General features: G+C 45.9%; 1 protein-coding gene and 1 long non-coding RNA gene across 4 annotated transcripts in view; one reads left to right on the top strand and one right to left on the bottom strand.

Moving 5' to 3' along the window:
* SCFD2 (sec1 family domain containing 2) overlaps positions 1 to 26637 on the top strand; it is a 411701-nt gene that overhangs the window by 288525 nt on the left and 96539 nt on the right. Inside the window, exon 6 of one of the 3 annotated variants that reach the window (XM_045474076.1) lies at positions 5094 to 6102. The exons of the other annotated variants lie outside the window; for them this stretch is intronic. Coding sequence (XP_045330032.1) covers positions 5094 to 5251 — 158 coding nt within the window. The 3' untranslated portion in view covers positions 5252 to 6102. Of the gene's footprint in view, positions 1 to 5093; positions 6103 to 26637 lie in introns of those variants that run through there. 3 annotated transcript variants of the gene reach the window in all.
* Positions 17649 to 24168, bottom strand: LOC123595992. Its single transcript, XR_006711467.1, has 2 exons — positions 23625 to 24168; positions 17649 to 18183 (listed from the first exon to the last, which is right to left on the bottom strand). It is a non-coding gene; the product is annotated as an uncharacterized LOC123595992 (long non-coding RNA).

Here is a 26637-nt window from a genome sequence, read left to right on the forward strand (position 1 = left end):
GGACCTGTGCGATATTAGGAGACAACAAAAGGGATGAGAGGTCAGATGGCTTATGGCTATAAAAGAAGGTTGCAGGGGCGCCTGGGTGGCGCAGTCGGTTAGGCGTCCGACTTCAGCCAGGTCACGATCTCGCGGTCCGGGAGTTCGAGCCCCGCGTCGGGCCCTGGGCTGATGGCTCAGAGCCTGGAGCCTGTTTCCGATTCTGTGTCTCCCTCTCTCTCTGCCCCTCCCCCGTTCATGCTCTGTCTCTCTCTGTCCCAAAAATAAATAAACGTTGAAAAAAAAAATTAAAAAAAAAAAAAAAAGAAGGTTGCATATGAGGTCAGCAGTGAATCTCAGTACTGCTAGAACCAGGGAGCACATCAGTTGGGAGCACAGTCCCCTTCTCTGGACCCCAGTTACTTCTTTTGTAGCCCACATTCTACAGTGTGTTCAACAGCACATCTGTCCCGCAAGAGCTCGCTGAAAGGAAGGTATTCTTTCACCAAGTAAGTTTGAAAATCTCTGCTTACCGTATCTTCCTCCGGTAGATTTGCCATTGGCACTTGATATGAAAAGCTTTTCCTTAAGGGAAACCTATTTAACTTCTGTGAATCTCAACCAGTATTTCCCAAACTCTTTTGACCATGGAACCCTTTGTTCATTTAGTGCCTATTAGGGCTTTTAGAAATGTTTTTGGGAACACTGGACTCCAGGATCTTGGAGGTCCCTGGAAAGAAGTTAGTCCCAGCCAGAGCAAGTGCTCCCTGACAGGGTGCAACTTGTTACTTTTAGAGCCCACACAGGAAGAACGTCATAGTTGGCAAGGAGGAGTTTATAGCTGCTTATGGGCGAAGGCAGGTTTATCAAAGGTACTTGGGAGGTGAGGTTCTCAGTCCAAAGGAAAGCCACTGCACTGCACACAGTGCTTTTTAGTGCTGCTATTGAGACCCAGGGCTTCGTGTTAGGGCTCAGATTGTTCTATCAGAACATCATACGCACCATCAAATGAAAAAGTATGTAAAGCGGCTCATTTAAGTTTTGGCTGAATTAAGCTGATAGTTCTGCATGATTTTTTTTTTAATTATAGACAATTGGAAAACACTTTTCTGGGGCTTTTGGGCCAGTCACTTTCCATTATTTAAATTTTGAGGGCATGTCCATTAAGACAATATCATCTACTTTCTATAGCTTATCTCCAAAAACCCGGCTCAGTCTTCAACACTTCTGTAGACTTGTGTGCCTGTTTTTTCTTTCTCTAGAAACCTTACGCTATTTTGAAAAATGTTTTATACATGCTCCTCCCCATCCCCTGAGCTTCTGGCCGACTGTTCCTCCTCTCTCTTACTTCTCCACCTCACCGAGCATGTGTGTATAGCCTCAGTGTCCTTCCAACATTGTAAAACGCTTTCCTGTTATTTATTGGACTTCAGGGACAGCAAATGAATGTGATAGATTGAAAAACGAAAGCTTGAATAGCTTTCTTGCTCTCTAACACATTTTAAGCCTGACTTTCTTTTTTAATGTTTATTTATTTTTGAGAGAGAGACAGAGACAGAGACAGAGAAGAAGTGGGGGAGGGGCAGAGAGAGACGGAGACACAGAATTCCAAGCAGGCTCCAGGCTCTGAGCTGTCAGTGCAGAGCCCGATGCAGGGCTCAAACTCCCAAACCGTGAGATCATGTCCTGAGCCACAGTCAGACGCTTAACTGACTGAGCCACCCAGGCGTCCCTGGCCTCTGTTTCTTTTACTTCATCTTTCCCATTTTGCTAGGTATTGTCCTCACTCTTCACTCTGCTTTGTGCAGGGATGGGGAAGGAGAGGGGGAGGAGGGAGGGTCATCCTGTATTGCCTGTTTCAGTGGGCTCCCTTGCCTGTGGCTCCTGGTTGGCACCAGCTAATGGAGAGGCATCAGCTGGAGATTTTAGGAGAATGAAGTTTGGGTATTTATCGCCCCACCTGCTGTGAGACCACCCCACCTCCCACCCCCAGCTCCTTTGTCATGTTCAGGATGCTGCCTCCCTCCGATTCCTCTTCAGGCCTGGGCATGGCCTCTGTGGCTACTAGCCCTGGAGTGCTATACTTCCTTGTTCATTTCCTTAAGCCCTGCCCACTCTTTGCAAATAGCTCTTTTATTAAACTCTTCTCACATTTCCCAGTTGGAGTGTGGCATCTGTTTCCTGCAGAGACAGAGATTCTGACTGAAATCCCCACTTTTCTTTAACCTTCTCTGTCTTTTCGCTGTCCAGCCAATAGCACTGTTCAGTAGAGCCCAGCTCAGGTTCACCCTCAAGAAGCCTCTCCATTCCGCATTATTCTCTTCTTGTGATGTCCTGGCTCTTATATTCTGCCCTATTTATAAGCACCTAAAAATGCTCTTTTGTATGTGGACTTAAATGCCCTAAGACTGATGTTCTTTATGCTTACAGCTGATGTTTCATGGGTGTGCAAGAAGGCTGGCTACTGTTGGCCAGTTATCAAACTTGTATAGAGTGCTTCCAGACATCTCAAGCAGGTTAGAGTTAGGAGGTGGGTACTATTATTATCTCCATTTTATAAGTGCAGATGCTGACACAGAAAAGTTCACTAGTGTGCCCAGAACCCATAGTGAATTCTGGAACTAGGATTTGAACCTAGGCAGTTTAGCTCCAGAATCCATGCTCTTAACACTACACTAAGCCACCTCTCACAGTGTTTTTAAATGTGTTGAGTTATCAATTATTTAAAATTCAGATTCCACTTTACAATGTGCATTTCTAATATCTCTTGAGAAAATGGACCGTCTGACTATTAGGACCCGTAAGCCATTGCAACACTGGGCCAGAGGTAAGTGGAAACTGCCCTGTTCAGCTATGGGAGTGCTCTCCAGCTTTTGAGAGTCTCTACCCATCCTGGTCCTGCCTTCATGCTCCTTCCAGACATCTGCACGACAGTGATTTTTGTGTGTGGCCTTTTGGAAACCACTCACATGCCCTGAGTCTTTATCCCACACAAACTCCGGTTTCCCCAGGTAGATAAGGTTTGAGGAGGGTAGCATCTGTATTTCAGGCTTCTCATAACACCTAGCACAGACTAGGTTGTACCTGATTAAAAAAAGAAAATCTGTGAGTTTGGAGAAAACAGTGTGCTCAAGTCTACCACGTTAGCTAAGCACGGTGATTCAGCAAGGACATGGCGGGCATCCTTGCACTTGGATTGGGTTTAATCCCTTAAAACAGTTTGCCTATAAAGCCTAGCAAGTAAAATCTCTCATATTCCTACAACATAGCTGCTGATGTCAATATTGCTACTACTGCTGACTAAAGAATATCAGCTTCACCTCCGGCCCCAGTGGCTTGAAGTTTGTGGCAGAGAAAATAGCCACTACTTGCGAGAGCTGTCGGGGAGGGGAGAGCAAGAAGGTAAAGGGAGGTTTCGAAGAAGCTGAGAACACAGGGGATCTTAGTGCCGATGGACATGAGTTCCAGAAGGCACAGAGATTTGGAAATTGGGCAGGGGGAACTGGAGGCCGAGAAGGGATGTGCAGAGCCATCTTGAGAGCAGGAGTGATCAGGAGTGACCTTGGGTGACAGGTGTGAAAAGGAGTGCAGGGCATGTTGGCCTTGTCCTGATGCTCTCCAAGGCAGAGTGTTGTGGCAAGACTGTGCGCGCTGAAGGAGAGGTGGGTATGGGGGAAGGGAAGGGCTTTCTCAGAAGCACACAGACCTCTGGGCCCCTCTCCCTTCCTCTTTCCTCCTGGAGCAAATGGTGGATGTGTGACGTACAGAAGTACCTGCTCAAAGGCAGGTGCCACTGTGAGTGTGCAGCAGAAGACCCCGTGCAGGGTGATGCTTTTTATGTTTGTGAATGCACACAAGATCTGGAAGGTTTCAGTGGAGTTTGGATGTTGCTATAAAACACAGCTACGAAGCTTGCTTCGGTCGTGTTAAGAGCATATCCTATCTTTTTCAATGTGCTGCTCTATCCAGAGCAGCACATTGAAACTTGTCTCTGATCACAAGTTTTCTTATTACCTGCTATTATAGTTTCACCTGTCCTTATGGGACCAAAGGATCTCAAGAAATAGATGCCAATTTAAGAAAATGAGTCATCTTTCCTAAGACAGGGGGCTGGTGCATTTATCATGGTATAATGGACATACGTGCTGAGTTTGCAGATGTCTCTTTGGTGTAATGCCTGAGGAAAGGGGGCCTCACAAACCCTTCCTCACGAGCAAGAAACACTGTTGGTGGTTGGGGGCCCAGAGTTGGCCAAGACTTGGGGCTCTTAGTACTTGCCGAGCGGGGTCAGGTGCCTGACCTTGGGCAGGCAAGCCAGGGACTTTCCCATCAGCAGAGGTCCACTGTGGTGGGTCACGCTTGTTCCCTCCCCTTGGGGTTTCATGGAAAAGTACAGAATTTGAAGATCTCTTCAACGTCTCTTGCATCGGCCTCTATGGATTTGGGGAGGGGAGTCATAGCAAAAGTTAAGAGTAGAAATCCCCATCTCCCAAGAGCAGGGAGCTTTCAGGAAAAAAAAAAAAAAAAAAAAGATACTTAAACCCTGAAAATGTGCCCAACAGTGAGCAGTGTTCCTGACTCTCCACCCTTCTCACTTCCAGGGCTGTGTCAGGGTGTCAAGAAGGTCACCTTGAGAAGTTTCTGTGATGCCCCCAAAAGCTTAAGCTAGGGTTGAACCTTCCCACCTCCTGCCCCCTCCATGGCCCTTCTGCCTCCAACCACACTTGGCATATGACCAGTGCTCACTACCACTTACTAGTTAGTTGTGTGACCTTGGGCGAGTTATATACCCTCCCTTGTGCCTTAGTTCCTTCATCTGTCAAAAGGAATCATCATGATACCCATCTTGTAGGGCTGCTATAAGAATTCAGCGAATTCAACAGTGCCTGGCATGTAATAAGAGCTATCTTAAGTGTTAGTTGTGGGGTTTGCTTGGATGACAATGACAGTGGGGCCCTGACCAGCCACCAAGTCACCTTTAAGTAAGATGTAACCAGGTTTGCCCTGATGCTTCCCTGTAAGCAGACGTTGGTAATTGAAGTCGGCCTGACCTGGCCTCCGCACAGCCCTTGTTTACGTCTCTTTCCACACTCTCCAATCTTCTGGTTCTCAAGGAGCTGAGATCCCCACTGGATTGGCCAGCCCCAGACCAGAGCGAGCCCGAACCAGACCCCAGAGGTCTCCATCACTGACCACATACCGTGTGTATGTTGTTATTCAGTTTCCTTTCGTGGCTAAGGGATGGACACCTAAGTACTGTTTCTTTTTATAGAAGGCTCTGACTAGCATATTTGCTGATTAAAAGGGAGGCTTCACAGAACACTCATTTTGAAGAGCATGGTAATAGTTACGAACGAGGACTATTTCAGGCCTTTACTGCAAAATGTTTACTTCCTAAAATAAAGAGGGCATGCATTCTGTTTACTTCCTCCTAATGAGAATTCGTCAGGAGTTTGAAGGCTGTTTTTGTGCCCCCTCTCTCTTCCCCCACGTTTCAGCCTTCCCCGTCCAAGAAGCAGCTGACCGGTGCTACCATTAAAGTTGGCATTTGACTTTGAAAGGAATGCTCTGCCACTCTCCCATTAGAACGGTAGCAAGCTGCCTTCGTTGACCAAACGTATATCAGAACCTTTAATGTCTTTCAAATCCTGTCACTGATTCCTCTCTCCTCGGGGAAGGTGTTCCTTGACCCCATCCTACTGTGTAAAATAATTCCTCCTCTCTGCTCTTTCTCCACTGGCTCGTGCCTTCATCGCTGGGCTTATTGCACGACTTTGACATTTAACGACTACTTAGTGATACCTATTATATGCCAGGCACGGTGCTAGATCCTAAAGATCTAACTACAAATGGGATTTGAGAACAGTGTTATCTGATAGAACTTTCAGTGGTGATGGAAGTGTTCTGTATCTGCCCTCTCCGCTGTGGTAGTCACTAGGCACATGTGGCTATTGAGCACCTGCTGTGTGGCTAGTACAACTGAGCAACCGAATGTGTGATCTTGTTCATTTAAATTCACATCGAAATAGTTAGGTGTGACTAGTGACTACTCTATTGGACAACATGGCTCAAGATCATAGCCCCGTAAAAACAAAGCCCTTCTGTTTATCACTGTGCTCCCAGCACCCAAAACAGTGCCTGGCATTTGGTATTAAGGAAGGAGGGAAGGGAGAGGGGAATGGGCGGAGAGAGGGAAAGAGATAAGGTCTCTGTCCTCACAGAGCTCAAGATATAGTAGGGACCTATTTGTTTACAGATCTTGAAGTCCAGAAGGCAGGGATTGTCTTTTCGTTGCCTGTACCCTTAAACCTATGGTCTAGAACCGTATCAAGGCCACTGGAGGTGCTCAAGAAATGTAAGTATAAGGGCGCTTAGGTGGCTCAGTCGGTTGAGCATCCGACTTCAGCTCAGGTCATGATCTCACAATTCACAAGTTTGAGCCCCACGTCGGGCTCTGTGCCGACAGCTCAGAGCCTGATGCCTGCTTCAGATTCTGTGTCTCCCTCTCTCTCTGTCCCTCCCCCGCTCACGTGCTCACTCTTGTTCTCTCTCTCTCTCTCTCTGTCTGTCTCTCAAAAATAAATAAAAAAAAAATTAAAAAATTAAAAAAATTTAAAAAATTAAAAAAATTAATTTAAAATTTTAAATTTTAAAAATTTAAAAAATTAAAAAAAAAAAAAGAAATGTAAATTCAATTGAACCAGATGCTGAAACAGTGGAAGGGTGGCAATGATGGGAATACTAGTCACCGTAGTGGTTATTGCTGTTAAGAGGAGAAAACGGCATAACCGTGTGCTGCTCTGTCTGACAAGCGGTGTTGGTGCCTCGCTGTCGTATCCCCTCCAGACCTTCTAAGCCAGCAGGCAAATCTGACTCTTCTGGCATGTCCTCGCCTTTGGCTCCCTGCGACTTGGACCTCCAGCCACATACCAATTAAACCTTTATGGAGAGAAAGGAGGAAGGTGATAGCACGGCCTCCCTGGGGGCCTCTCCCTGCTCGGAAGCTGCCTTTGTGGCATCACAGAATTCTGGCCTTCCTCTCCTTCCCTTCCTGGCAGCCAGACTGGTCGGCCGATTATTCAGCGGTCCCATTGACTGCAACAGCCTATAGCAGAAAGAACGCTGACTTCAGAGTTAGACCCCTTAGATTCAAAAATTAGCTGTACGACAGACTGCCTGTGTGAACTTGGGCCACTTATAACACTCTTAGACCTTCAGTTTCCTCATCCATAACATGGCGGTAACAATGCATTTCTCGTAAATTTGCTGTGAAGATTAAGTGAGATGTTGTCTGTAAGTACCTAGCACAACGCTTGGTGTTCAGAAACTGTTTGGTCTCTCTTCCCTCTAAGAACATACCTACATACACACATTCTTTAACATATCACTAGTATGAATGTAAAGCCAATTTGGGGTGCTCGAGTTTTAATTACACTTCACCCTTTTGGATTCTCCTATGTACATTTTCCACTATTAAAAGATTAAATTACTAAGATAATAAGCTAAATAGTTTACCCTTCATCTGGAAAACTGGTTTAATTATTATAATAAAGGTAAGCCTCGTCTGAGTGCAGCATAGTGGAAACCCCATTCACAAGTAAATAAAAGTCAAATCTTCTTCTTTTTTCTCTACTGCAAATCAAGCAAACCATGTAATTAAGCCAAACAAACAGAGAAAGAGGAATGAAACAATGGAAAACCAGTCAGTAAAAGGCTGGAAAGTAAGTAATTAGGGTTAATTTCTATTCCACTGTGCACTGTCTTTGCTGTCCTGGTAGAACGGGCAACAATTGACTCACATAAATGATCACTGTAGGACAGCCCTGCGAGGGAGCTTATCTATGGCTCTCCACGGCTACCATGTTGTCCCTCCCCCCCCCCCCGCCTCAAAACAGCATGAACACCAAACAGCCCTTCAGCAAACTTAGTCCTTGAGGAAGCCACACCGTACCACACAACTGCAGTTAGTTTTGATTACTATCTTGCAAGATTATATTTGAGGAGTAACAAAAATGCTAGTGTTTTGTGGGGTTTGGTTTTTTTTTTTTTTTTTTTTTTTTTTGGTTTTTGGTTTTTTTTTTTATTTTGCAGTGAAGGCAGCCAATGTCATAGCATTTACGGCAACATCCGAGATTTAATGAAGAATTCTAGACCCTTTCAGATGAATGCTGGACAGGCTTAGTTCTAGTCTCAGTTCTGCCATCAATTAGCTGTGTGCACTAGGAAAGCTCTTTAGGCTTCAGTTTCCTCATCTGTCAACTGAGGGGGCTGGGAGTGTAGCTGTGCACTATATAATCTCTCATATGGCATATCTTTGTGACACTATACTGTGGTTACTCCGAATGTGCAATTGTAGTGTAGATCACCTGCAGATGTTTCTTTAAAAAATATTCATAACTGATACAGACTAGGTTATTGGACAACTTCCGTGTTCACATTGAAAGGCAGCTTAGGAGTTACAGTCCATTTGCAGGCACGGGAAGTAAAGAAATGGGTTATCTTCATCTTGGGATGGAGAATTATTTTCATGTTTCCCTTTTCCCTTTTTAGAACCTTAATGACTTTGCAAAGTTTACTCATACAGGGGCGCCTGGGTGGCTCAGTCAGTTAAGTGTCCGACTTCAGTTCAGGTCATGATCACACAGTTCGTGAGTTCAAGCCCCGCATCAGGCTCTGTGCTGACAGCTCAGAGCCTGGAGCCTGTTTCGGATTCTGTGTCTCCCTCTCTCTCTCTGCCCCTCCCTCGCTCACACTCTGTCTCTGTCTCTCAAAAATAAATAAATATTAAAAAAAAATTTTTTTTTTAAAAACAACAAAGTTTATTCATGCAATAAATACGTATGACATTCCCTGTATGGCCTAAAGCAGGGTGCTGAGCGGTGTGGAGTTTAAGATGAGAGCACAGCCCTGTCCACAGGGGCTCAAAGGCCAGAACAAGAGATCAACAAAGCGCCCTAAAGCCCTGCCCTTGAAGTCAGTGATGTTCTCCCCGGGGGGGTGGAGTCTTGGTGACTGAGTTTTCCAGGCAGACAGGGTGTTGGAACACATGGCACATTTAGGGCGGTGCAAGTTGCTAAGTACTGGTGTGGTTTTCGTGTGTGTGTGTGTGTGTGTGTGTGTGTGTGTGTGTGTGTGAGAGACAGGAGGTGTGGCTCACAAAAGGCCTTATATGTCAAATCAAGGGCTTTATTCTGGAAGCAGTATAGAGCTGCTGAAGGCTTAAATAAGAGGAAGGGCCTGGTTGGATTCTCAGGGCCTTGGTAAAAGTGGAACCTTTCTTTTTAGAATTTGTCCACTTTGGCTTTTAGTGCCTCAGCCACACATCTCCAAAGAGAAGCATTACCTCTTCTGAAATAGGACCTCGAATTCTTCTCTTTTACCCTGTGTGTGATTTTTATTAAATACTAGAGATATTGCCTCAATGTAAAAGCATCTATCCAATGTAAGAAAGTCAAGAATGTGATGCAATGTGCATATTTTATCTATTTTAGCACAAGGAGATATTTATCATTCAACAAAGTTATGTTGAGTAGTTACTATGTTAATATACTATGTTAGTAAAACAGTCCTATAATAACTAGTTGCCGTTCCCTTGAGGGGACCCTTCCTTCTCTCTGCTGGCATCATTCTACCAATGCTGCTCAAAGGATGCAGGAAGCCAGGACCAGGTTAGCCTGGAAGATAGGCCAGAATTCTAGGTGTTGTGATGCTTGGTATTATACCTGGGAACTTCAGAACTCAGGTTTCGGCTTTCAGTTCTCCTGGCCCCTCTGTGCACAATCCAGCTGGGCCCCTAACCTGTCCTCCAGTAGAAAAGGGCACACTCAGATGCCTCAGGGACCGCACAGGTAGTATGAACACAAAAGGTGGGTGGTATCCCATCTCAAAGGGGTGACTGCTGCCCGGCTCCAGCTGATTGTTGCCAAGCTAGAATTGGGCCCAATGATAACAAGATCTAACTTCTTAGAAGAAGATGGAAATCCCTATTTGTATATGAAATCTTTCAATTTTGTGTAAATAGTGGAGGCAAAATGGTGTTGTGACCCCTGGTAGAACTCGAGTATTTATCACCTGACTACTTAATAAGCCTTGCAGGTATGGACCTCCTCTGGCCTTTCCCACCCTGTGCTGTCCTCACACGGGGTTCACAGGGGGCACCCCGTGAAAGCACTTGCATTCGGAGGCCCCACCTCCCCAGCATTCACGGAGGCTGTGCTGTGCCTCAAGCACTGTGCTGGGGTTTTGATGCTGAAAGAAGGGCAGAGATTTGAAAAATGCAGTCCCTTATGTGGAACACACAGGTAAACAGACCATTTGTGACACGCTGGTCAAAGGAGGGTATGTAGTGTTCTGGAAGTTCAGGGACTGCTGTGAGGGAACAGCCCAGCAGGGACCAGAGAGGGCATTGAGGAATTCATCTCCAACACCCTTCTAGACTATCTGCGGTGACTTGACTGAGTCATGCTGACCATCAGCAGGTGGCCTTTCAGGTGATTCCAGAAAAGCTTAGTTGACTCAAGAATTACAGAAGCAGAGTGACGAAGGTCAAATGGACCAGAACATGACACAGAGACTCTTCCAGTGTTAGATGGCAATAAAACAAATCAAGAGGACTCATTTGTATTTCTGGTGCCTTTTGTAAAATAAATTTTTCTTTTGCAATATGTGTGAGAGGTGTAGAGGCAAAAACTCCTGGAGTATAACTTTAGTGTTCCTCTTTATTATCCACATGCCAGGGCCACCATAAGATTTCTGCCAAAGGCTGCAGCATAGGCTTCACACAGGTGAGAGCCGTATATGAGAGATGAGGGGACTCTAGCCTCACACCTGGAATGAGGGGAACAAACAAAAACATGGAAACCAGCTAGCTACTCTCAACCAGATTATTACACAAAGCGTGACTTGCTTTGCAGAGGGAAAAGAAGGCTCTTGAATTTCCCTGGCATCTGAGTTTGCCAACCTTTAAGAAATAAAAACCCTTTCTACTTTCTGTTGGCTTCCATGCACTTCAGAACGTCAGTTCTCCTCTCAAGAGAAGGTGCGTGGTTTCCCACACAGCCCTGGCACCTCTTGGGGCCACAGAGTGAGTCAAAATCAGTGACCGGTGGTGTAGGTGGCACACTATTAGTTAACAGTGTACTTGTTGAGCACAATGTCTGTGGGAACCGTTGGTGCAAACTCTGGTTAAGATCTTTCCAGTGGGTTCAGCTATATTCAGAACTTAATGAGACCTGGGGTCCATGGAAGGCTTCCTGGAAGAAGTGACATCAAAACTGAACTTGACCAGGGGCAGGGTGGGGGTGGGGGCGGTTGCCTGGATGGCTCCGTCGGTTAAGTGTCTGACTCGACTTTGGCTCAGGTCATGATCTCACAGTTCGTGAGTTTGATCCCCAGATCAGGCGCTGCACTGACAGCAAAGAACCTGCTTTGGATTCTTTATATCTCCCTCTCTCTGTGCCCCTCCCCTGCTTACTCTCTGTCTCTCTCTCAAAATAAAATAAAAATAAACTTAAAAAAGAACTGAACTCAGCGGGTAAGTAGGAGTTAGCCAGATGTAGAGGATAAAGAAAAGAATGTTCTGGGTAGTGGAAATAGCATGGCAAAGACCCTCTGAGGGGAGAAAGTTCAGAGCTGGCCACAATTTGAATGTGGGTTAGAGAGAAGTGAGTGGTAAAGCTGAGTGTGTAACCAAAGGGAAGCTCATGAAGGGCTTCCATAAGGCACCCAGAGTTTACCCTGAGGCTTCCCACCTTCCCTTTGAATAGGAACAGAGCACAAATGTTACAGTACATGGGGGCGGTGGGGGGGGGGGTGGGGTTGGTTAGTGGGGGAAATGGCCTCTTCCACATGAAAACATGATGTTCCCCTGCTTCCAGGATCCAGAGACGAAAATGTGACCGTGAGACATATCTGTGTATGCAGTCAGCTATGTTGAATACGAAATATAAGTCTTTGTCCTATTTGTTTTTACCTACCTTGTTTTTCATCAAGGTAGAAACCAAAGCAAAGAAAAATAACGGGCCCATCTCATGAATAGACCTCCCACAATTCCTTCAGATTGGTGCTACCTCCCCCGACCCAGCCCTTTTATTAATGCTGTGCCTCTGACAGGGAGAATGGAACTATCCTGCAACCTAATGAGAATTATTAAATAGAATACAAATGAGTTAATCCACAATCTAGTAATTTTGAAACTGTGGAAATTCATATTAGTAATGGACTGAATTTTCCTTCATTCTCTGAAATAAGGGATTCAAAACAGTGTAAACAGAGTCTTAGGGCACAGGTGACTGAGATGCTAACTCTATGTAGTCCTTGTCAACTTAGCCAGTCCCCATAGATTTTGCTTGCCAACATTCTTGTCAACTTGGAACGGTCATCTAATGTTTTTGAAAGTAATAATAATTCAATTATTTATTTAAAACATTTGTTTAAGTTTATTTTTATTTATTTTTGAGAGAGAGTGTGTGCGCAAGCATGGGGGAGAGGTAGAGAGAAAGGGAGAGAGAGAGTCAGGTGCTCAACTGACTGAGCCACCCGGGCACCCCAGTCATTCAATTCTTTAGAAATCAATTCCTGATTATTATTCCTTTATTGTTAATTCAAGTTTCCATTCAAATTAAATTTCAGAGGGAAACTGTAGGAAGCATAATCATGGTTGGATTTACAGAAGAGGGTAAGGTACTTTTTGCCCCAGATGAGGATTTGTCTTCTGGACATCTTTTCTCCAGCCCTGTGACTCAGGGACAGTTGGAAGGGGTTGTGATGCCCAGAATGTGTTTATTGGGCCAAACAGTCTTTAATCACAGTGTATATCATTATGATTCTTTTTATTATTATTACCGCTACTATTATTCAAAGACATTTCAAATAGAATTTTAAAACATCTACATTTTCAACTATTGCAGAGTCAAAATGCATGGCCCATTTGTGACTCTGTCCATGTCAGTGATGGCCGAGTATCTGTCTTCTTTTTGTGGGATCCCGCCAGAAAGGAATTCCTGATGATGGAGAAGGGTGGCTCTCATCTACGGTTATTCCCTTGGCTGAAGATGGAGTGGTAGGCACCAGGAAAGCCGAGTTAGCTCTTCTGAAATTAATACTCCTTTTCCTTCTTCATGAATCCGAGACTACACATTTGAGAATGAACAAGAGGGATTTAATCTCTTACCACTTGGAGACTCCAATAGCTGAGTGTGACCTCAGCCCAGTGGCTACAACTTTCTTGTGATGTGAAGTGCTCAGAGGGACACCCTGCAGATAAATTGATTCCTTCTGGAAATACAGCGAGCCTTGCTGCCATTTCCCATTGTTTGGTAACATCTCTTGGGAGGTCAGAGGCCATGTCTGTCTTACTCGGCACTGCAGCCCCACAGTGCCTGGTACGTAGGAGGCCCTGGCTAAATATCTGATGAATGATTGCTAAGACTTTACCTCTTCGGTGTCAAATGCTTGTTGATGACCCCAGCCCTTGCTAATAACCATAGGTTTCTTTGCACATTAGTCTCAGTTTCACTACTAACTAACAATGTGACCTGGTTAGGTAATCTCTCTGGATCCTAAACTCATTTATCTCCAAAATGAAGAAATTGAGTTTCACCCACTCAAAAGTCCCTTGGATTTATACCAATATTCTACCGAGTGTTTGAAAGGATTAGATGGTCTAATAAGGAAGAATATAGGGAAAATAACATTATTTACTATTGTTCTTCATTAGCAGACCAAGATATCATCTGAACCTTTAATTGTGTCTCTCTTGACAAGAGAATTTACCAGCATCCAAGACCTCAGAATCCAAGAGCTGCCAGGGATCGAGGCATAGGAGATCCTGTGGGTAAAGGCATTCTCTTCCCGAAATAGTTGGGCTTTGGCCGCAATTTCTTATCTGACCATCTACACTGGTGACCCAGTTGCACCATACAGGAATCTCTCTGAGTCTCTTTCTGCTTAAGGCCTATTTCCCAAGAAAGGGGCCTCTTTTCCCCAGGCCAAAACACTGGGCTTGGCCTTTTCTACATTTTACCACGTAGAAAATTGAGAAAGTGATGGCAGGGACGTCAGACAGCCTTTGTCTGAAGGCTACAGGGCACTCGCATGCATGGTCTCCTCCAGACCCCCTCCTCCTCCTGGTTCTGCTCCAGAGTGGGCCCCAGGTAAGCAGGAGGCTTCTCTCCATACCTGCTCCTGGGAAAGACCAGAGAACATACCACAAAAGGCTTTTTGTCTTTTTATTCCTGCCGTGGAAAGTTCCAAATGCCCCTACCACCAGGGCCCACCCATGTTCTCCCAAAGCTCTTTTATTCCTTGATCCCACTCCAGGGGGCCCCTGTCTTGGGGGTCGAGTGGGAGGAGGGGAGCCTGGAGCTCTCTTCCAAAGCTCATTTGGAGCCAACGATAACAACCTGCTATGTACAGGCAAGGGTACAGGGAAAAGTTGCAGAGCCGGCTCAGAGGGATACAATCCTAAAAGTCTCCAGTGCTGCAGCATAGAGAGGTCCTCGCTTTGGGGAAAGAAGGTCACGGTCCCCTGAGCCAAAACTAGTCAATACTTGCCCTGAAGTTATGCATACCCCCTGAAGCAAGATAAAAGTTAAACATTTGAAAGGTCCCCAATGGCACTGCTATTCTGATTTTTTAGACACACAAATGCAACCCGGTGCTTGTTCTGGATTTTGAAAAAAAGATTTGATTGTGCTTCCAATGAGCAGCTTTTCCAGTAGAAGCTCTGGAATGCAGCCTTATCTCCCCCTTCTCTTGGACTGATCCTTTGTCCTGGCTGCTGACCTCTCTCCTTCCTCACAGGAGGCAGTCGCTTGATTGAGAACAGTAACAGATGCAGACAAGCCTAATTTGTCCTTGGCAAGAACCACAATCTGCATTTCTGTGGGGTCAGGAGAATCGTAAATAATTCATAGGGTTCTGGTTTTCTGAGATGGGATGGGCCAAATTAGCCAGAGTTTCATTCTGTTCTCCCCAAACCCCATGCACTCCTGAAGCTGCTTTATCCCCTGAGCCCGCATCTCCCCTTTTATTCCTTAGAAGGGGGAGGGAGGAGAGCTCTCTCCAGATGAACATAAAACACATTGAGTTGGTATGCGAAGATGCTGTGATGCAGAAACAAGGACATCTTGAAAGACGAAACGTAAAACAGCGTCTTTAAAAGGGAAAATAGCTCCAATGTGTTTCCAGTATGGGCCGCACAGGAAACGGGAAGGAGGCTCCAGCTGGGGGGCTTTTATCGTTGCTCTGTGATCATCCGGGCACCAGGTCTCCAAGATCTTTTTGTTCCAGCTCCAGGAGACAGCGGGTCCTGATGGCCAAAGAGACTTGGAATGCCAGCGCGACCCTGTGGGCCCCTCTGTCTCTTTGGCATTTAAAAATTCAAGTAATAAGCCTGGTCCGACTCAGAGCTGTGAATGTGTGAACAAGCCCTTCCGCAGTCCGGAGCGACTTTTATTTGAGACTTAATGTCTTTTAACCAGAGACTGGGGAAGAAAGTGGCTCAAAAGGCAGACCTCAGTCTTCTGTTTAATGTCACGTAGTCACCAAGCGGTGGCTAAATAGGATCAGAGCGCCACTTTGGCCAGATCTGGGGTGGAGAGAGACCCCAGCTAAGTCTCTACAGCCATCCACGGGGACATCCACAGTCCCGGCTGCTGAGCCCTCAAGCATGGGGGTGGGGTGACCTCCGGCGGTACGTGTGGGAGACGAGTCAGCAGTGGAATGCACAGGGACTCCCGCGGTCATCCGCTTCTGTCTGCCCTCTCTACTTCAGGCTTTGAGTTTGTCCAACACGGGCCTCCCCCACCTCTCCCCTCTGGCACGCTCCCCTCGCCTCTTCCTTGGAGACAGAGTCAAGAGAGGGGTCAGTCCCTCAATGCGGGCAGTGCTTAGCCCTTTTCCACAAAGCTTTCTTGGGAAAGGCTGAAGGAGAAGAAAGGTTCTGGGATTATTGATGAACTTTATTTCTCTCCCCATTTTACTGAGGTCAGGCATCGTGCCAATCACGCGCTGCTCCAACAGCATCTAGAAAGGAGACCCAGCAAACACAGTAGTCACTCTGTGGCATCAGTTTGCTTCCTCTCTTACAATAGGTGTCATTGGGGGGTATGTTAACTTCTTCTCCAGCAACAGATGTGGGTGGGATCATTAACACAGTGGACCTTTGTAAAGTTTTTTACAACGTCGATGACAGCGATAAATATGCTTCCTGATATTATGCGGCATCTCTCATTCTTTGCTAGCATTGATGAGGGGAATGCCTTTGCATTGCCAACAGTGAGGGCAGAGAGGACGTCAACTTCCCGGGCTCTGTGGAAGCTTGCAGGCAGACAGGGATGGAACCGGGCAGCAGCACGTGAATGAGGACCCTGGGGTGGAGGAGGGGCGAGCGGGGGAGACAGCACACGGTTCCCACCACCTGAGGTTCCCACGGCTGATGCGTGCCTACCCGGCTCTCCAGACCCGCCCCTGTGTCCGTGGGCCACATCATCTCTTAAGTTCCTCACTGAACACTGGGCCTTGCGGCTCAGCCTCTACCTTTGACGGATAAAGACGCTGTTGCCGGAGAGTTTAGTCACCTCGTCCGAGGGCAATACTAGCAGAGCCAGATGTAGAACCCAGTTCTCTGGCTCCAAGTCCCCTGTTCTCTCCACGTCCCCTCCATCATTTCAGGGCGGCCAAAGGCAGTGTAAGATAATGGCAAAATGCTGGGGCTTTGCGGAGCAGTAAAGTAGCAAGGCAATGTGAAGGAAAAGTCAGCATTCTTGGAGTCTGGACACAGTCCACCCACAGTGTGGCCAGAACACCTGAGCTCTCTGGTACATCCTGCTGTGATCCGCGGCCCTTGCGGTTCTTGTCGCCTCCCTCCCAACCATTCAGGGCAGTCACCCGCCTGAGGGTGCCAAACCCAGCTGTCCCGGGCCAGGCCAGCCTTGGGACAGGGGGACGGACGGGGGTGCCAGACAGGCACGTCTGTACCCCAGCTCCCTCACCGTGGCACTCCCAGCAGACCCACGTTGGGCCACTACTCATCTTTTTTGGCAAGCCCACGTGTTTTCCATGCTTCCTTCTGTCCCCAGCTCCTTTTTTGAGAGTACAGCTCTTTTTCTGTCAGGTACAAAGCAGCCCATGAATAATTTCAGCGTCGGGGGGGTGGGAGGGAAGGTACCCGTCTTCGTTAAAAATGGCATTTTGTTGGGGCGCCTGGGTGGCTCAGTTGGTTAAGCGTCCTACTTCGGCTCAGGTCATGATCTTGCGGTCTGTGAGTTCGAGCCCCACGTCAGGCTCTGTGCTGACAGTTCAGAGCCTGGAGCCTGCTTCTGATTCTGTGTCTTCCTCTCTCTCTGACCCTCCCCCGTTCATGCTCTGTCTCTCTCTGTCTCAAAAATAAATAAATTAAAAAAAAAAATGGCATTTTGTTTTCACCAAACAACCCGTATGTTCCAGCCCCTCGCCACTGTCACTGTTCTTTCAGTTTTCTTGAAGTAGTCATTTCGAGGAGAGAGACAGCATATGTAAAAAATTACACAGAGCCGATAAACATACATAAAGCCAAAGCATCGAGCTGCTTTCAGACGTGCATCCCAGCAAGCCACTGAAAGTCTTTTGATGATTTAGTTGCAATATGTAAATAAAAGATCTGATTAAAGAAAAAATACACACATTTGTTAAGGCTGCTTGGAGAAATGTATCCACTTGTACAGAGATGTACATTGTTTAAGTGTGTACCCTACCTCATTCCAAAAGGATTTAAGATAGCTCCGGGTCACATATTGGCAGATAGAACAATCTGAACTCAACATCTTAATGCCAGCATTAAATGTCCTGCCTGCACAAGGCACGCATTTCCACAGCTACAACACCACCCCAGGTTCTGGAACCAGAGAGAATTAAAGGTGCTTCCTTCACAGGGCAGTTGGGTGGAACATTGCAAAGTCACCTTGAGGCTGGTTCTGTTCCGATGTGGGGCGGTGGTTAGCAGGCTCTTAATCTGTCTCCCACGATCAAGTCCTTTTGCCCGACCTCAACCAAAGTTCTGTCTCCGTGCCAGTGTTATTCGCCCAAGCTGAGCTCTTCCTCAAAAACCGGTGTGAATGTCCTCACCCTGCAGGCTTGAAAGGCTTCCATCTTCTCGCTAGTTCTCTTCTTCTCCCTCTGAACCCTGATTCCCAAGGATCTTCCCTTGAGCTGCAATCTCTCCTCCTAAGATAGAAGGGCAAGAATGTGAATTTTGGAATCAGCAGATCTGGGACTGAATCTAGAGTCTGCCTTTTACTATCCTTAAAACCCTGACAACTCACTTCGCTTCAGTTTGCTTCCTTTGAAATGGGAGGGATCATAGGACCAACCCCAGAGGTTTGGTAAGGATGAAATGAGACAAGTCTATAACACTCAGGACCTGCCTGACACAGAAGTATTTAATGCATGGTTGCCATTGTTATTAACTTACATCTCCCATGCACGCTGGACATCAGCCGTCAACCTCCTGAACCCCCAGTGTTGCCTATAAACAAGCAGGCCAGATCAACTCGGTCCTCCCAAGATACCCCCCAGCACTCCTTACTGAACCTCCCTCCTTCCTCCAGCCCATTCTCTACCCTAATCAGTATGATGTCCCGATTCTGCACACCAGGGGCCTGCCTTGCATTGCTTTCCCACACGCACGTCTGCCCCACAATGTCAGGTGTGTGTGCCCAGGCTCTAACACACTCTTGCCACCACCTCAGCCCTGTTCTGATGGAAGTGAAGGAAGAAATAACGCTTAAGAATTAAAACAGTGGGCTTTTTCTTCTAGATCCCTGTATGTCTCCTTTGTTGGAAAAACCAATCCTTTGGGTGCTTCATGATTTGCACCCTCTATGTTTTCATTCATTCTCAAAAGGGTACTTCTCCAGGGATAAGCAAGGTAGGCACAGCACCTGCCCTCAGTTTGCTTACAGTTTAGTAAAGGAATAGTCTTCAAGTGGTAGATTACATGTTTGTCAAATTTACATGGTTCTTCCACTTGGGCAAGTTGCTTAACTCATCTGAGCCTCATTTTCTTCATCTGAAAAATGGAACAATGAGAGTCTCCACCTATGGTTTGACAAGCAGCCTCAGCTCACCCCTCTGCCAGACCCCTAAGGCAGTGCACAAACCTCACAACTGCATGAAGAGCCCTGAATTAGTTCACTTTAAGTCACTAAAACGAGGCTGGCACCTTGTAGGTGCACAAGAGTAAGTCGTTATTGATTGTGAAGGTAACACGGGGCTAACACAACACACTGGGCTTACAGGGGTCACTATCATTCAGTGCCTTGTGTATCTTAGCAGCGGCTTTGTCCCTTGAACATATTTGTGGTCATTCTTAGACACAAGAAGACAGCTCTCTTATTAACTGTTGCCAGTTCCTTTTTCAGGAGCTGCTGAATAGGTAAGATGTTTCTTTCAGTTGTGACCCCTGCTTCAGCACTCCTTCTAAGAGGATAATAAATGAGCATGGTAAATTTTCCTGCTGCAGTTAACTACTGTCTGCGAGCTGTGTCACGAGATTATCTGAGAGCGTTGGGATAAATGATAGATTGCTTGGAGGCTATTTATAAATACGGCATAATGAGGAACCATTGAAAGAGGCATGAAGGATGCGCAGGAGGGAGGCAAGGGAGGTGATGCCAGAATGTTAACAGTGAAGACAGAGGAGGAGGGTCAGAGGAGGGAAACATACAGGGAGGTGAACAACTGGCCTGGACACATGAGAGCAGAGAGGGCAGGAAGGGGGTGCCGGGAGGTGAGGGGACAGGAACATACAGGGAAGGAGAGATCATTGTCAACCAACAGGAAAGGATGCAGTTTGAATAAACAAAATGCATGAGGCAGGTTGGGAAGAAGGCAGAATAAAAGAAATGGAAAAAGAAACTCAGGCTGAATATAATTCAGTGCAGAAATGGAAAACATACATTAGATTATGATTATTTTGTTTAAACAAAGGAGCAAAAGTTTTGCCTGATAGAGGTTACTGAGCTTCTCTGAGGTCACTACTGTGAACATTCCGTGGCGGTTTTATCCCCTCCCACACCTTTTTGTTTTTGTTTTTGTTTCTTTGCATTATATTTGAAATGGACACACAAGGGAAACTTAGAGTGTCTTTATCAGAGTTGAACTCCTAAGTTACAGCACTTCAAGTACAGAAATCGTAATATGATATGATGATAAGAAAACCATCAAAGAAATGATAGTATGGATGAAGACAAAACAGAAGTCCTACTGATACTAAAACTAAGATTTCCGTTGCCTATCCTTAGAATGCTTGATCAATAATGGCATATCCATCTCATATCGTAATCCTTTAAGATAAATAGAGGGAGGTAGTGTGGTTTTTATTCCACCAAAAAAGATTAAAGGGCTTACTTTAATCCAAAATAATCCCAAGTAATTTTAAATTATTTATGGGGCGCCTGGGTGGCTCAGTCGGTTAAGCCTCCGACTTCAGCTCGGGTCACGATCTCGCGGTCCATGAGTTCGAGCCCCGCATCGGGCTCTGGGCTGATGGCTCGGAGCCTGGAGCCTGCTTCTGATTCTGTGTCTCCCTCTCTCTCTGCCCCTCCCCCGTTCATGCTCTGTCTCTCTCTGTCTCAAAAATAAATAAAACGTTAAGAAAAATTTTTTTTAATTATTTAATTAATAATCATTCAGTCCAAATAATCCCTAAGTCCCTTGCAGAACTAGTTTCCTGGCCCATTCTTACAGTGATCACTCACTCTGTCCAGCCTTCAGAAGCAAATGGACCGAGGGATCGGACACGCTCAGGTGAGAGTCTGGGCTCCCTGATGCCCAGACTTTATAAACTAGGGAGCAACTAACTTGACCTCTCCGAGATTCCATTTCCTCCTTGTGCAAAATGGGGGTCCTGCTACTTCCCCCCCCCAAGGTTATTATAACTATTAGAGATAAAATATATAAAGCATTTGGAGCAAGTAGATGGCCAACAAATTTTAGCTATTATTTTCATGCAAGAGAAAATAGTAATATGCATCTTTATAGCTAAGAAAAAGTATCATTGCATTAGCAAAAAAGGTAGGGGAAGTAGGGTGGAAGATTAAATTGAGAAAGAGAAAGAAAATAGTCACACGAGAAAGTATGCTGGCGTCAACCTATTATATGATGAAGGGAAATGTATTCCTCTGCTGCCTCTGGGTCACTGTGCCTAAATGGAAATAAGTACAGAAATGGAATAAATCCCGCCCTAGACTTCATGAGCTGCTAGTAACATGGGGGCCCAGCATCCCTCAGAAGTTATTTTGATTTGTACTTGAAGGTAATGAGATAAGTGGGAACCACACTGTAAAAAACAGCGTTACGCAGATAGAAGCCTGGGGTTTTGATGTTAAAAAACCTGAGAATTAGCAGCAGCCACACCCTCCTGGACTTGACGGCTGAACTTAAGTCCTTTCTAGAGCCCCAGGACACACAGGCCTTCTATATTATGTTTGGAACTAGCATGTTGGATAAACGTGGCTCATCAAGTCCAATCAAGAAGCAACCCATTTTGTGTCTCAGTGTTACTTTATTCAATAGGGGTTTGGTTCTTCCCCTATCCCTGGGTGAATATTTGGGCGAGTTCATAACTTTTCTGGTCACCCTTGAGAAATACAGTCTTGGGGCGCCTGGGTGGCTCAGTTGGTTAAGGGCCCACTTCAGCTCAGGTCATGACCTTGCGGTTGGTGGGTTCGAGTCCTGTGTCGGGCTCTGTGCTGCCAGCTCAGAGCCTGGAGCCTGCTTCCGATTCTGTGTCTCCCTCTCTCTCTGCCCCTCCCCTGTTCATGCTCCGTCTCTCTCTGTCTCAAAAATAAATAAACATTAAAAAAATTTTTTTAAAAAAGAAGAGAAATACAGTCGGAACTTAGTAATTGGTATGTCCAACCCCATGTAATAGGGCACACCTTCAAGCTTGAATGAACAGTAAGGCAATTCTCTCTCTCCCAGCGTCTGTCTGCTGCAGCTGAAGAAGGGATGTGTGACTGGCTCTCTCTCTTCCCTCCTGGGAGGTTTCTCCTCCTCCTCCTCCTCTTCCTCCTCCTCCTCCTCCTCCTCCTCCTTCTTCTCCTCCTCCTCCTCCTTCTCCTCCTCCTCCTCCTTCTCCTCCTCCTCCTCCTTCTCCTCCTCCTCCTCCTTCTCCTCCTCCTCCTCCTTCTCCTCCTCCTCCTCCTTCTCCTCCTCCTCCTTTTCCTCCTCCTTCTCCTCCTCCCCTTCCTCCTCCCAGAACTTAGATAAACTGCAGTTTCCACCCTTCGCAAGGTTTGAGTTCAGAGCGACAGGAGAGGAGTGAAGGGGAGGAAAGTCCCTTACCTTCCTGACACTGTGTGAGCCAGCATGACACTGTCTGCTCGTGGCAGATGTCTCAACCTGCTTGTTCTCTTATACGCACGATGGTGGGGTCTGTGGAGACACCCACATCACCAGTGACTCCCGTCTGCAGTTTCTTCTGTCCTAGCTACTCCCGTCAGTCAGTTTGATGAGCGGGGATTGCACCGTGGTGTTTATTTTTCATTCTGGTAAAAACAGGTAGTTGCGTGCCATCACCTTCTCAGTTAACAGTATAAAAACCATGAGGGATCATTCAAGTAAATGAAAAGATGGAGGTAAGTAAATCCGAGCAGAAATACTACTGCTTGGAGTCACTTCAGTGCAGAACTTATCACTTATTACAATTTATAGGAGGCTCTGATGACACTTGGCAGATTGCCAGTCCCCAATGTGATAGGTTCCCCTTCTCAGATGGGATGGCTCGCTTCTCCATGAGCTCTCTTTATTTTTTTTATTTACTTATTTTTTATAAATGTTTAAATGTTAAATTTATGTTTGAGAGAGAGAGAGACAGAACGCCAGAAGGGTAGGGACAGAGAGAGAGAGAAACACAGAATCCGAAGCAGGCTCCAGGCTCCAAGCCGTCAGCACAGAGCCCGATGCGGGGCTCGAACTCACAGACTGTGAGATCATGACCCGAGCCAAAGTCCGTCGCTCAAACGACTGAGCCACCTAGGCGCCCCATAGAAGAGTGTTGTTTTGAAGAGGAAAACACTTGTGAAGAAAGAGAGGGCCATTGAAAATGAGTTCATTCATCTGTATTTTAGAAAAATAAGTCATAATACAGTAAAGGGAGAAATGGAGTGACAACAACTGTTCATTTTAAAATCATTTCAAACCGTTGTGAGTTTGCAACTCAGTCACAAAGCATTATGTCTCAAGCTCTAAATTCTCACCAAGTACTAGGCCAAGTAATATGAAATTGCAATTCTATACATTTTTAAAATGTTCAAATGTTGGCCATTTCATTTGGTTCAGACTTTTCTTAACCTCTCACCACTACTACTGAATTTCACCTTGTAGTTGAGAAATTGTGAAACTTAGATCAGGTGCCTGTGTAACCCCACAACCAGACCCTAAGCTTCTGGAGGTGAGCGGCGTCGACTTGCTCACTCTTACGTTCCCTGCAGTTCCCGGTGCCCAACAGAGCTGAGAGAATACTCACTAACTCTTAGCACAGACTCAGACTCGTGCTTGAAATGGAGCCATCAAGTTATTAGCCACCAAATGGCGCAATTAGATCCTAATCATCGGTCCTCCCCTCGATACACAAAGTGGAAGGTTATGAGAAGTTTACGAACCGTACACGTGATCAGCAACTTCAAGAAAACTTTACAATTTCTCCCCTCTAAATTGCCCAGGGAAAGGAGAAGGACGGGAAAAGTGACCTCTCCTCCAGGATGCAAAGCGGGTCAGCTCTGGAGGGAAGAGGTGAGGTTCAGCCTCCAGTCCCAGACTCCTGCCAAATCCACGGGAGGCAGCCGTCTTGCCCATGCCCCTCCCCTGATGTCAGGCAGGGACAAGAGCTAAAGCAGGGCATCCAGAGGAGTCATACACCACTTCTGCCCACTCAGTGTCTAAGGAGAGATTATTTCTTGGCAGTTGCTTCAGCATTTTTAAAACTCCCAGCCAGAGCCCGCTCCCTCTGGTGTTCTTCTGGTCTGACTGGAAATTCCCAGATGTGTTTAGGGCTTTGTTCTAGAACGGGTGAACACTCTGGATTTGCAGAGTATCATCTGTTGAATATTCGGAGAGAATTTTTTTTAATGTTTTTTATTTATTTTTGAGAGAGTGAGAGACAGAGCGTGAGCAGGGAAGGGGCAGAGAAAGAGGGAGACACCGAATCCAAAGCAGGCTCCAGGCTCTGAGCTGTCAGCGCAGAGCCTCACGCGGGGCTCAAACTCACGAACCGTGAGATCATGATCTGAGCTGAAGTCAGATGCTTAACCAACTAACCACCCAAAAGCTCCGAGAGAGTTTTTCAACCTAACTCAACATTAACTCTGCTGACTCTGACATAGAATTTCGATCAGATATGTGGGTCTTCTAAAATCATAAAGTCTTCTAGGGGCGCCTGGGTGGCGCAGTCGGTTGAGCGTCCAACTTCAGCCAGGTCACGATCTCGCGGTCCGTGAGTTCGAGCCCCGCGTCGGGCCCTGGGCTGATGGCTCAGAGCCTGGAGCCTGTTTCCGATTCTGTGTCTCCCTCTCTCTCTGCCCCTCCCCCGTTCATGCTCTGTCTCTCTCTCTCCCAAAAAATAAATAAACGTTGAAAAAAAAATTAAAAAAAAAAATAAAATCATAAAGTCTTCTAAAAAAAAAAAGTCATTTGATGTTTGTGTTCCTGAATTATTGTTTTATGTTTTTAATTTAAAAAAAATATTTATTTATTTATTTTGAGAGGGAGAGAGAGGCAGCAAAGCAGGGGAGAGGCAGAGAGAGAGAGGAGGAGAGCGAGAATCCCCAGCAGGCTTCACGCAGAGTGTCGAGTCTGATGTGGACCTCGATCTCATGGCTGTGAGATCATGACCTAAAGCCGAAATCAAGTCAGATGCTTAGCTGACTGAGCCACCCAGGCGCCCCCTGAATTATTGTTTTAGTGCAAAAATATTTACATCTGGCATTTTGAAATCTTCTAAAGGAAGTTTTTCAGACACCTTGGGGGATGTGATTTCTTAATAGAAGAAAACTGCCACGGTTTTGTATAAGGCATTAGACACCATTCCAAAACACCCTCAAATTTATCAACACCCAAATTCCCAAAGTCACAAAGACCATATTAGCATTTCCTTATAAATGCATTTGGGATCCTCGGTAACTTGAAAGACTTCTATTTTAGTATTTAGGATGAAACAGAAAGCTAATTAATAAAATATGGAGCTAAGCATCGTGCCAAATGAAATCAATATTTATTGTAAATAACTAAAACAACTTTGCTGTAGGAGAAAGGTCCTAAAACTGTGCTCGGAAAGATGCTGAATACGTTCCTATATTTTCACAAACACATGCTGGGTATTATGTCCAGCCTCAGGGCTGCATTGGAGAAAAGCAAGGATCACCCCTAATGCCAGGGAGCAGTCACACAGCCGAACAACATTGAATAAGCATTTTATAATCGATATCCCTAAAGCCCCAAGAGAAATTTTTTTTTTTTAATTTTTTTTTTCAACGTTTATTTATTTTTGGGACAGAGAGAGACAGAGCATGAACGGGGGAGGGGCAGAGAGAGAGGGAGACACAGAATCGGAAACAGGCTCCAGGCTCTGAGCCATCAGCCCAGAGCCCGACGCGGGGCTCGAACTCACGGACCGCGAGATCGTGACCTGGCTGAAGTCGGACGCCTAACCGACTGCGCCACCCAGGCGCCCCCCCAAGAGAAATTTTAAAACTTAAGTTGTCTGAGGCTTAGCTGTATGGCTCCCAATTAACGGAATGAGTTGTGTTTTTAAATACTCGTGTCCTGCTGAAAAGTCCCCATGGCTTTTTTAAAAAGCTATAAAATGTGTTTCTGGCGACAGAATTCACCTTAATAAGTTTCAGAAGGTTTGATAGTTCATTCACACGTTAGCTTATAAATGATGTAGGCAAATAAGCAAAATCCCTTTTCCCATCTTCTGCATTGTTGGGAGGAGTACAAAACCCAGCTGCATTTCATTACAGTGATTTTGGAAAGCCCAAGACAGTGCATGAGGACAAGAGGACTCAAAATTCAGTACTTGAGGGGTGCCTGGGTGGCTCAGTAGGTTGAGTTTCCGACTTCAGCTCGGGTCATGATGTCACGGTCTGTGAGTTCGAGCCCCGCATCGGGCTCTGGGCTGACGGCTCGGAGCCTGGAGCCTGCTTTGGATTCTGTGTCTCCTCCTCTCTCTGCGCCTCCCCAACTTGTGCTCTTTCTCTCTGTGTCTCTCAAAAAAATAAATAAATGTAAAAAAAAATTCAGTACGTGGAACCTGAGGTTACACGTTGCATATGGTTCTCTGTGCTTCTCCCTCTCTCTGTATCAAATGCTAATTTTAAGCCTCTGCTGACCTAAGAGTTTGTCACTGATGATTCAACAACAAGAACTATTTAGACCTGTTTAGCATTTAGAGTTTATAAGCCACTTTCTATTCATTCTATCGCATGATGGTAACTTTGAGTTCGTCTGTGCCCCCAAAGGACCTTGATTTCAGAGCAACTTAAACCTCTGTAAGCTCTTTTAGGAGTCTGATCCCATCGGAAAGCATTGGATTCCAGTGACAATCACCTTGTGGCTCTTTTGTTTCCCTGATAAAGAATTAAAAGCAGGTTGGATCCTCCTAGCAGTGTTCGCAGC

This window comes from Leopardus geoffroyi, chromosome B1 (genome assembly GCF_018350155.1).
Source record: "Leopardus geoffroyi isolate Oge1 chromosome B1, O.geoffroyi_Oge1_pat1.0, whole genome shotgun sequence".
NCBI lineage: Eukaryota > Metazoa > Chordata > Mammalia > Carnivora > Felidae > Leopardus > Leopardus geoffroyi.